An 11,209-nucleotide genomic window follows, 5' to 3' on the forward strand; every position below is an offset into this window, starting at 1 on the left:
GTAAAGCCGTCCACCTGCTTTACTAAAATATAGAGTATTTGTGAATTTAACTCGTGTTTGTCATGGTCATATTTACTTGATACCTTCCTCACAACCCAAATAAACGGATACCAATGTAGGTCTGATTCTTTGTTTTTTCACTCTCACGCTGTAAAATCACATTGTGGTAGCGGAGCTTTATTTACGGACTGCAACCAGGGTGAGGGAGTCTAATTAACACAGGTGGTTTGTCCTTTTCTGGAGCAGTGTGCTAAAATATGCATCATAAAGGAAACTAATTGGGTTGTATGTTGTTGAGGTTTAAATTGGCCTGAAGAAAAAGAGTTTGCACTCTCACCAGTTGTGTGTTTAAAGTTTGTGGTTTGGGTTTAATTTGCTGGTTTGTCAATAATGAATATTGTTCACCACATTTCGACTGCATGCACTCTGCTCTGTCCTGAGGGGAATCCATGCCTGACAGACTCTTTTGCTGCATAGATCTACAAGGAAGCCCCCCCATCATGCAATCATGCAATCATGCATTTGAACATCATGCAAATGCTCTTCTTAACAAGGTCTTGAAGTTATTTACAATTGTAGCTCATTTGAAGGTTTACCATGAATTAATGGAGTATTTTCATTACCTCTTTACCATGATGGAAAAGGCCTGAAAGCTCAGAAGAAATGTCGTTTTTTAATGCATGTACGTTTGCATTTACAAATGCTAGGCTGTATGAGCCTTGGTTGTTGTAGCATTTAAAAAAAAAACTTTGGGGGCGGGGCTTTCTTTTCTTTTAATTCCATTGCTGTTCTAGTGTGCTGTAATCAGATTTTTGTTTTGTTAAAATAAGAAAAAGAAAAAAAAAAAAAAAATAAGGAAATGACCACTGCACATGAAAAACTCATTTTTTTTCTGACAGACAGATGTTATAAATACAATGTTTCAAAGTGTCACTGAACTGTGGCAAACGGGGAGGGACCTCGGTTAGTGAATAAGCAGGAAGCTATGTAGCTCCCCACGATCAAAGTGAATAACACAGAAATGTTCAGTAAGAAAACCTTTAATTTTTTTTTTGGTTTAAAATAAAATAAAATTAAAACAAAAACCCACAGGCAGAATGACATTTCTAAAATTGAAATTATATCCTCACAATATATATATATATATATATATATATATATATATATATATATATATATATATATATATATATATATATATATATATATATATATATATATATATATATATATATATATATATATATATATATATATATATATATATATATATATATATATATATATATATATATATATATATATATATATATATATATACATACATATATATATTAAATTGGCTTTTCCCCAACCAAGGTTAAACCATAATATTAACAGATTCAGAGAATTGGGAGACATTTCTGCACAGAGCTACATGGCTAAAAATCAGCACTGAAGGGATTTGACCGGCAGGTGGCACCACATCAAAACAGAAATTCAAGTACTTGAAATTATTGCACAGATTCAGAACTACATCTGTTAACTCCACTGAAAGAGGTTTTCAAAGTGTGGTACAGTTTAAAAGACAAAAAACAACTTTAAAACATGCAAATTAAGCATATTAAAAGGACAGACAAAGCAGACAAACTGTCCAAACTGTGTTAAAAATAATGAAAATACTGAAGTTTGGAAAAGCAGTGTCCTTCGGGCTAAAGAGGAGGAACATGCAGCTTGTTATCAAAAAGCCAGCGCATGTTATGGGTAACTGAAAATCCACTTTGCAGCTCCATTTCATAAAACAGGTGCATAGAGGAACGACCAGATATGACTTTGCAAAAAAAAATTCCACGCACCGCTTTTTCGTCTGTTTTAGAAATCATGCAAAATAACCAATATCAGCGGACGACATTGGTAGCTATCACTTTGTTTGCCAGTATCAGCCATCAAGGTTGACAGTGCTATTTATCCAGAACGCTTACCCAAACATGAGGAGTAAGCAGTTACTAGTCTGCTACACTGGAAATCTTTTCTTGCAGCAGATGTTGCTCAGTACATGGAAACATTAAGAAAATTTAAATGCTACAAATGACACAAACAGAGCAGAGAGTTTACCAAAAACAAGACATTTTAATTCCACTGATAAATACTGCACAGGACGAGGTCTTCAACCACATTTGAGCTTTCAGTAGAAGTCACTTTTCAGAACATTAACTAAAAATTTTCAAAGTGTCCACATGAGCCTTAAAACTATAACTTTATTTGAATCCACAAAAATAAATAAATGCAGGGCAAGGTAAAGAAATCAGCTTGTGCTTTACAAATAAATAGCTTTAGGTGTATTCCTTGTGCATGTTAATTCAAAAATATACTATGGGTGCAAAGAGAAGATCCAGTCTCCTGTGTAAGTGTCAATAACAGGTAAAACAGTGGGCTGGTGGGGCTCCAAAAGCACCTGGATGGATGAAAGGTCAAAGGTGTCGCCTCATGCCGACCGCCTCCTCAGCGGTACCTCCTCCTGGTTTGTGTAAAGTTTTGCTGCCCGTGACTCAAAGGCACTAACCATCTGCTTAACCACTTCATCGAAGAAGACGCTGGCCAGCTGAGAGTGCAGAAGAGACTTGAACTCAAATGATACCTGCAGAATGGGGACAGGTTTGTTAGGAAACTGCTGAGGAGATGCTCTTCTGTGAGACTTACTTAAAAGAAAGAAAAAGATCAAACTAAAAATAGAAATCAAGCACATCTTTAGCAGAGGCGTTTTAAAGTTGGTAATCAGATAATCTGTGCTCCTGTTAGCAGCTCCTTAACACTGTTCTCTGATGGCTATTTCAGGCCTCAAGGGACACCGGTGTGATACTCAAGACTAAATTTAGACGATAATAGGGTTTTACGCAATACTTCCTCTTTGCTGATAATCCACTTGAGAGCCGTACAAGAACTTACAACAAGAAATTAGTCTCAGCCAAGTATGTTATCTAATTTTGCAATTCCTTTAACCCTTAGATGCACACGTGGGGTGAAAAATGACCCCCCACAATATTCTGAATTAGTCGGCCAGGGCTTGCACCTGGGTTTAGTACTGTCTCCCCAATAGATGCATGGAAGATGTTCATGTTTGATAATTTAATAGAAGAGGTGCTGTCATACACAAACATGGAGGCATGAAGAGAAGCCACAAACAGGGAAAAGAGTGGAAAAATGTAATCAAACTTAAGCTCCTGGCCTTCATTTGATTGACCATTCTTGCAGGAAGTGAGAAGAACTGGGATGTACCAGTCGGTGTGTTTTTTGGGAGTCATCTGCATAACCCATTGTACAAGGCCACTATGTCAATTCAAAGTTTTGAACATATTCGCCGTTTCTTGCACTTTGATGACAAGAGGACCAGAGCCTACAGACTGAAAACAAACCACATGGCAGTTTTCCGCTACATATGGGGCCTGTTCCTGGTCAACTGCAGGCAGAAATTCATCCTCAGGGATTGCGTTACAGTGGATGAACAACTTGTGCCTTTCAGAGGAAAGACCCAGCTTCTGCAGTATATGCAGAGCAAGCATACAAAAGTGATACAAGGATACAAAAACAGCAATTTCTTAAAATTAATGAAAAAATAAATAAAAATGCAAAGGGCCTCATGTCACAATCATGTTTTATGAGGAATAACCCAAATATGAAAATATTACAAATCTTTGTTTTAAAGATTTTGAAGAACAACAGAGTTTATAGCAAAATGCATTGTTTCTATTTGGGGTCATTTTTGACCCCAACCGTGGAAGAGTGTAGGTATTGGTAGGTTGTGCATCCAAGGGTTAATCATTAATGCAAAAGGTCACTGTCAGTGTAGTTTTATGCCAGTGTACTGCTGCACAACCAGATGGCTTCCAGTGTCAAATATTAAGTGTACCACAAACACTTACATAGAATTCCGCTTTGCACGAGTCTGCTGTGTTTCCGTCTCCAGGGGAAAACCTCCATATTGTTTCAAGATGGCTGAAGAGAGATCCATCAGTACATACAGCCTGTTTGAAAACAGTTGATTCTTCATCAAGGATTGCAACAAGGCATCAAACTCATAAAAGTCACAAATAAAGCATTATGCCGATAGAAACTGTCTACAGTGCTGTGCAAAATGTGGAATATACCGATTAATAATGAAAGTTCTACAAATAATTTTATGCAAAAGCACATTTTTGTTAAGTGATAGTCGAACAAGTCTAATATTAAACCCCCAGATCTGTAAAAAACATGTATACTTTAATGTAATGATGGCATTAAGACAGTCATATTTTCCTTCCATCATGAAATGGTGATTCGTTTCATCTTAACTGGTGGCCTACAGTAAAAAGAGCTTTCCACATGTCATACATGTCATAAATGTTTTTATATGTGTGTTTCGGTAGGTGTTGATTAAAAAGTAAGAGACCAGATACTTACCCTGACTTGGTAGTTTGGAACAATAGTGACCTCAGAGATGTATCGCTCGACAAGAGGGGGGAAACCGATTTCTAGCTCTGCCAGGAGGCCACCGTTTCGCCCCCTCATGACCCGAGACTTCTTGCACCAGGGAACAAAGTGCTGATACTGGTCCACACTGGCCACCACACTGTACATCTGCTCTGGAGTATACCTGAACACACAGTCACATAAAACCAGAAACACTTCAGTTTCTATCCTCTGCATCCATTTTTTCAGGTTTATCCAGAACCCAAAGAAATTCTGTAGACTGCTATACAAGATAAGAGGATTAAACTAACGCTCATCAACTCTGCCTGAAATATGACCCCAAAAACACTGTTCACTTTAAAACTCATTGTACATAGTAAAAGGTACTCAGACAAGACTCAAGTTTTTAGCATTTCTTCAAATAAGCCATTATCTGTTATTTTGTTTACATTTCACATAATTATTTTAGTCCTTTTGCAAGGGGGCACTCACCCCAACGTCCGACACTCAGTGTACTCCATCCTGCGGTTACTGATGGGAGCTGCCAGGTTAATGAAGCTTCTGCTTGGCGTGCTTACACAGGTGCTAGGGGAGAACTGGAGGCTTGCCCTTCTTGCTTCCAGGATCCCAGAAGAACCCAAGATCCTGAGGAGAGGAAATCATATTTGTGAGCTCTTTAATCATCTGTTCAATCACTATGCTATTATATAAAAATCCCACAATATTTTAATGTATGGCCATCAACACAGTATTTTTCCCCAAAGGCAAAGCCAAACATGTATGCTAACATTCATTGTATGTAGTATCAGAAAAGCAAGAGGGCCATATCTGTTAAATGTGCATCTTAAGCGTTGGTTTACTTACTTTTTTCATATACTACAAATTAAACCTACCATTCGTAAAAAAAAAAAAAAAAAAATGTACAAGATTAAACTATATTTGAATTATCCTGTGACCAATAAAACAAGCGCAACTGCAAATGCCCGTTACTCAAACACCCACCTGGGCAAACCTTGGTTTTAAAATTCCTTTGACTCACCTGAAATTTGCTCTTTTAGTGTTTCCCCGGACAACCTTTGAAGAGTGGGCTTCATATAGCTCCAGCAGCGCTTTGAGGAGAACAGGAGTCGTCTTGTTGGTCATTTTCCCCCTAGTTTGTGGTGACGCGTACTAGAGTGATCAAACCAACTATAATAACCGGGCTTTGTTCCGAATGAAGAGACGCACCGCTTATCTAATAAAAGAGCAGTGACGTAACGGGAAGCGCGGCAGCCTTTGGCCAATCAGGTCACTTTGAGGTGAACTTTAAATCACCGGCGATTAAGACAGCAATACTTCCTAAATTAGAGCAAAAAATAGCTAGGCTACTCTCAAAATGTGGAGTTTTTTGTTTGTTTGTTTGTTTGTGTCTCAAAAGATAAATTTACACAGATAGACAAAAATGTTGGGCAATAGGATCTATATTCTCAGTGGATTTCTGTTTTGCTCTTTCTTATTACGGTTTCCGGGTTGAACCACGTGTTTCCTCAAAAATGTGTGAAAAAGGCCTAAGAAGTAGATTTTGTATCGTTTAGTGTGTATTTATGAAGTGATACTAGGACCAACTATAGTTGCATAGCCTTATATATAACCCACATGTTGAAAAGGCAGGTCCACGTTCAGTCAGCTGCATGAACCCTAGGATTAATTTGTGACTGAATTAAAGTGTTTGACAACCAAGTTCAAAGAACTTTTTAAGGTTTCAAAGATCAAGCCAACTCGAGTCCAGGAAAGCACATGATGTGTGCACATGATGAACTTGCACTTGAATACAGAGTAATAAAGATAAAGTTCACAGTGACTGTAGAGGTAATGTTTAATGTAGAAGTAGGCTAGCTTTGGGACAGGAGAAAAACTAGATTTAGTTTTCATACATTATACAACAGCTGTTGCCTAATTCTTACTACACAGATCTCCGTAATACAGCTGACACTTGAAAGTCAGCATGCCTTTAAGTGTTGCTGAATTAAGTGGCTATGAGGTAACACAGCGAGAAGAGGCGGTGCAAGATCCATTTAAGTATCTTCGAGAGTGGAATTAGGGCACTTGAGAAGGGAAGGGTTTAAGAAGCACCATTAGTCTTATTAAGGACAGGTCAGAAACTTCTAGGTGCAGACAAGATAACCTGTCTCATGTTAGAATAGGAACTACTCATGGGCTCAACAACCCCAGACTGAGCCAGACACAAGGAACGGATGCTGTGCCAGCTGGCCCTCCTTCAGTCTTTATACATTTAACTTTACAGAGTTCATTGCTTTAAAAGCTAAACGTCAGTATGTTAAGATTATCCCTGTAATCTATTATAACACAACAAGATTTCTTTACTTTCCTTAGTATTTAAAACTCCTTAGATTTCATTTAAAATGGAAAGCCACTCAAGGCCGTTCTTTGTTTCTCTGATCTTGAATCATAATCTCTATTAGCCTTTGTCTTTTTTAATGTCACTGTTGTGTAAAGATGTCACTGAAATAGTATTTTTTGTACTTGCATCTTAGTAGCTACATATAATCGTTGACAGGCCTGTAGTCGATCAGCTGATAGATATCATCATACACCCTTTGTAATGGGTACATAAGAAAATTTGCCTACAACATGCAGGCTTCTGGGATAAAACACACTTGTTAAATTTCCAGTGTTATTATGTAATTATCTATAAATTAGGTCATTTGTTTGTTTTCTGTGGGAATATATATGATCAGTGGACAGAGTTAGTAGTCAGAACTACTGTTCTTCAGGAACTTCACTGGCTCCCTGTGATAATTTTCAAACTTCTTCTGCTCACCTTCAAGGCCCTTCATAACCTCGCTCCTTCTTACCTTTCTGACCTGTTAACCACCACTTGTTCTGCCCGTTCACTTCGTTCTTCTTCTTCTGTCCAGCTTACTGTACCTTCCTTCCGCCTCACCACCATGGGAAGCAGAGCTTTCAGCTGCTCTGCTCCCAGGCTGTGGAATTCTCTGCCCCCTGAAATAAGAAATATTGGTTCTCTCCCCCAGTTTAAATCCCAACTCAAAACTCATCTGTTCAAATCTGCATATTCACTGTGAATACACTGTTTGTTCATTTTATCTTGTGCTTTATTTTATTGTTCTTATTCTGCCATTGTTTTACTAATTGTTTTATCCTATTGTAAAGTGTCCTTGGGTGACTTGAAAGGCGCTCATAAATAAAATTTATTATTATTATTATTATAGAACTAGCTGTATAAATGGAAACTGTTGCACAATTTCACTGTTTCACATAATCCCTTACATAACAATGAATACTTATGAAATATGCTTTATGATACTTTATCTGCATTATCAAATAGTCATAGCAGTTTTCCCTTACTGCAGACAGAGATACTGTGCAGGGGCCACAATAGCACCTGTAGATAAATTCATAAAAAGTATACAAGCCAAATTATTCAAGTTATTTCAGGTATTTAAAAACTTCATTTATTGATATATTCTTTACATATTTATGCCAGAATGGGAAATTTAAAGCAAGCATTCAAGCAAGCTATAGAAAAGAAACATATAGTGTCTGTCATTCATACAGAAGTCCCCTATATGACCATTTGTGCTTAAAACAGCAAATCAAAAATCGTCTACGAAAATTCTGCACGCAGTGTTTTGACTTTTATAATGAATGCAGTGATTTGAAGCACGATAGCTCAAAGTAAAAAATATGCAAGCTAGTGTGGGTGGAACTAGAGGAATGCAGAAACTGCTCTATCGCTCAAGCATCAGGAATAATGCTTATCAAAAATGTCTCCACCAACTAGAACAGTCTATTTTTACATTTTTGTCTTATGATAAGGAGTACTATGTTTAGGCCTTACACAAAAATAGAACATGGAGTGAATCCTGTGAACTCTACTCTAGACTGTGTTTCAGGAGTCAAGGGTATTTGAGCAAAACATTAACCCGTGTACATAAAGTAAAACAGGAACAACATTTACACACGAAGTGATGCAGTCGTTACAAAATTATTGCTCCTCAGGTGAGAAAATGATTTTGCTCATAGCACTGATGTATGAGTCATCTGGTTCTGTGACCTTCAGTTGGGTTACAGGTGGCCCAGTAGTGCTGGTGAAGTATCTGAAGGCAGGGCTGGGTGACTGGATGGCATCTAGAAATACCTTCAGGAAAAAACCAAACACATAATAGTAGACACGTTTAGAGATTTAAATAAATTTTATACATATGTGTGTGGTTAGCACATGAAAGCTCACTCATTTATTTGAGCTCTAAAATGATCAATGTCTGGGTTAAATCACTGAATGATTAGTGTTGAGGGATGTATTAATTTTATTTTAACAGAAAAAAGAAAATGATTCAGTGTATTTTAAAATGATTTAATATTACTTAACTCCTTTCTTATTTTGCATGCCAGCCTGCAGACATAATTTGTTATTTCAGGCTGTGTATTGTGGATGTAAAAGGTCAACTATGGACAACAATTGTCATACTTAAAATGCATTGTCCCTATAAAATTAAGCAAATGTAATTAAATGTTGCCATTGTTTAAAACCTCAAATAGAAATTAATGAAGTTATGATTTTCTGTAAACATGGAACATACCTTCACAATATCCTCAGTGTCTTGTGCAGCATTTTGGAAAACAGATCTACAATGCTGCAGGTATTTTTCATACAGCCTTTGTGTCTGGGTGTCAACCTGTTGGAGAGACGTATCCCCAAGCTCCGTCTTCTTCAGGTTGACCAAGAAGTCAGTGTTGACTGGACCACACTCAATGAGACTCACACTGTAGGATGTAGCATTTGGACAATGGTGTATCTTAATTCATATTTGCGTCTTAATTTTATACACACAAGTAGTCTTTGAACTAACGAGACAACATGCAGCCAACTTATGAAACTTACTGAATGTTGAAGTGTTTCAGGAGAATAGCCAAACTCTCACATGCTCCCTCTATTGCAAATTTACTGGCACAGTAGACCTCGTTAAATGGGAGCCCTATAAGAAACTCTAAAAGCTTATTTTGGAAATTCTATGCATGGTAACAAGTATCAACATGATCTAATTATAGGGTTTCCATCAAATCACTACAAAAACTGCACATGCAGAACATTGTTGACATTCCTCAACCATCTGCACTTCTCACCATGAAGGCCTCCGGTGCTGCCAGTGACCAGAATGCGTCCCTGGCTCTGAGCCTTCATCTGTGGCAGGAATGCCTGGATGGTCTGGATGGTACCTAGGAGGTTAACCTCCAGGATGTGCCTCATTGAGTTCAAAGACTGCACCTCCAGTGGCCCCATCAAACCCACACCAGCATTACACACTGCAAATAGCAAGGATAAGCACATTAACCCACTCAAATCACATTTTCCAATCCTAATCGGAACACACTGGCACGGGTCCATACCCAGAATGTTTATGCGTTTTTCCACAATCCTATCTCTTGCATCCAGGATGGACTGCCGATCGGTCACATCCATTTGGAGTATGTCCAAAGTATCCCTGTGCAGGCCTTTCACGCTCTCCAAAAGACGCTCCTTTTTAGACAAGTTTCTCATTGTTGCATACACTGAACAGAAAGCTTCAGTTAATGATGAGTTTGAATGTGTATGTAAAAAGGAATTTACAGAGTTGACCCCCAAGGAGGTAAATGGTTTTCACACAACATTTAATTAACAATGTACATGGAAGATTCATCTGCTAAGTTATTTGTGTAAGTCACATAAAATTGCACAGTGTACATCATCTTAGTGGTTTTACTGGTTCTTAAAAGCCAGTCTTTAATGTAATGTATATTCTCAAAGAGAAGATTGACACATACACAGCTGTGGTTACCTTTGAATGTTTTGTCTGGGTCTGAGGCAAGCCGGACAGCCAAGCTGAGACCGATCCCCGAGGAGCAGCCTGTGATAAGCACCACCTTTTTATCCATGGAGCCTAACTCACCTACATTAAAAGAGCCGGTGGAGCAAAGCGAGGAGGATACTGCAAAATGAGCCACGGAATAAAATGGAGGCATGTTAAAACTGTTTTTACATCTTACGCTATCACAAGGACATTTAAGACTAAACATCTGCCCATTATCAGCCAGCTGGAGTCCTTCTATTTTTTTCTCATGTCCTTGTTGATATAGTTTCATTCCTTCCACCTGAGATGCGTGGGAAACAGATTGTCATGTTTTTGAGTGGTTGATGAATTTTCCAGCAATATAAGTGCATGCACGTTTATATAGGCTGGCTGTGGAAATATAATGTGTGTGCATTTCAGAAAAATATTAGTTTAGAGAAAGAACAACATTGTTTTTTTAACATATTAACAATGTGTCTGTGCATTGGCTACATTTTTAATTGGCACCGATGACATGAGCACCAGGTGGCAGCAAAACCCTGTACTGGACTTGTACCACACAACTAAAGCCACACTGACCTCTGGGGGCTTGATCGAGGAAAAGAAACATCTCACAATAGTGAGAAAGGGAACAATGGATTTTATTTTAGGACATCAAGTCATCAAGTTTAAGTTTTGTTCATTAAGTGCTGTTCTCATAAGGTCGTTGACTCACATCCTGTTTACAGATTTGTATTGGGTGAAGGTCTACGTATTCTGTGCTCCATATGCTACACCAGCTGATAAAAAAACTCTCTAAAAATGGTATTAAATGACCCTTTGAGAGAGATTAGTTTTCTTTTGTACTGTTCGCAAATTTAAGGATAAGCTTCTATAATTAGAAGCTGAGTTAAATTCAAGCACAAGGGAAAAAATTGAGTGTTTTCATGCAA

At 37.8% G+C, this 11,209-nt stretch overlaps 2 protein-coding genes across 2 annotated transcripts; both read right to left on the minus strand.

Annotated features, from left to right (window-relative positions):
• Positions 1 to 2,089: 2,089 nt before the first annotated feature.
• On the minus strand, positions 2,090 to 5,661 carry LOC146711736 (coenzyme Q-binding protein COQ10 homolog, mitochondrial). The gene is made up of 5 exons (XM_085454699.1): positions 5,465 to 5,661; positions 4,918 to 5,070; positions 4,417 to 4,609; positions 3,900 to 4,001; positions 2,090 to 2,617 (listed from the first exon to the last, which is right to left on the minus strand). Exons 1-5 carry the CDS (start codon positions 5,566 to 5,568, stop codon positions 2,465 to 2,467), a joined length of 705 nt encoding a protein of 234 aa, XP_085310825.1. The 5' UTR covers positions 5,569 to 5,661; the 3' UTR covers positions 2,090 to 2,464.
• Positions 5,662 to 8,070: 2,409 nt separating this feature from the next.
• On the minus strand, positions 8,071 to 10,590 carry hsd17b1 (hydroxysteroid (17-beta) dehydrogenase 1). Its single transcript, XM_085455465.1, has 6 exons — positions 10,266 to 10,590; positions 9,838 to 9,999; positions 9,574 to 9,753; positions 9,332 to 9,425; positions 9,030 to 9,213; positions 8,071 to 8,587 (listed from the first exon to the last, which is right to left on the minus strand). The coding sequence occupies exons 1-6, from the start codon at positions 10,567 to 10,569 to the stop codon at positions 8,435 to 8,437; spliced, it is 1,077 nt and encodes a 358-aa protein (XP_085311591.1). The 5' UTR covers positions 10,570 to 10,590; the 3' UTR covers positions 8,071 to 8,434.
• Between the last annotated feature and the right edge of the window lie 619 nt (positions 10,591 to 11,209).

The sequence above is a fragment of the Copadichromis virginalis genome, linkage group LG4 (assembly GCF_057382275.1).
Source record: "Copadichromis virginalis isolate Kocher_CV1m ecotype Utaka linkage group LG4, C_Virginalis_male_GT1.1, whole genome shotgun sequence".
Classification (NCBI taxonomy): Eukaryota; Metazoa; Chordata; class Actinopteri; order Cichliformes; family Cichlidae; genus Copadichromis; species Copadichromis virginalis.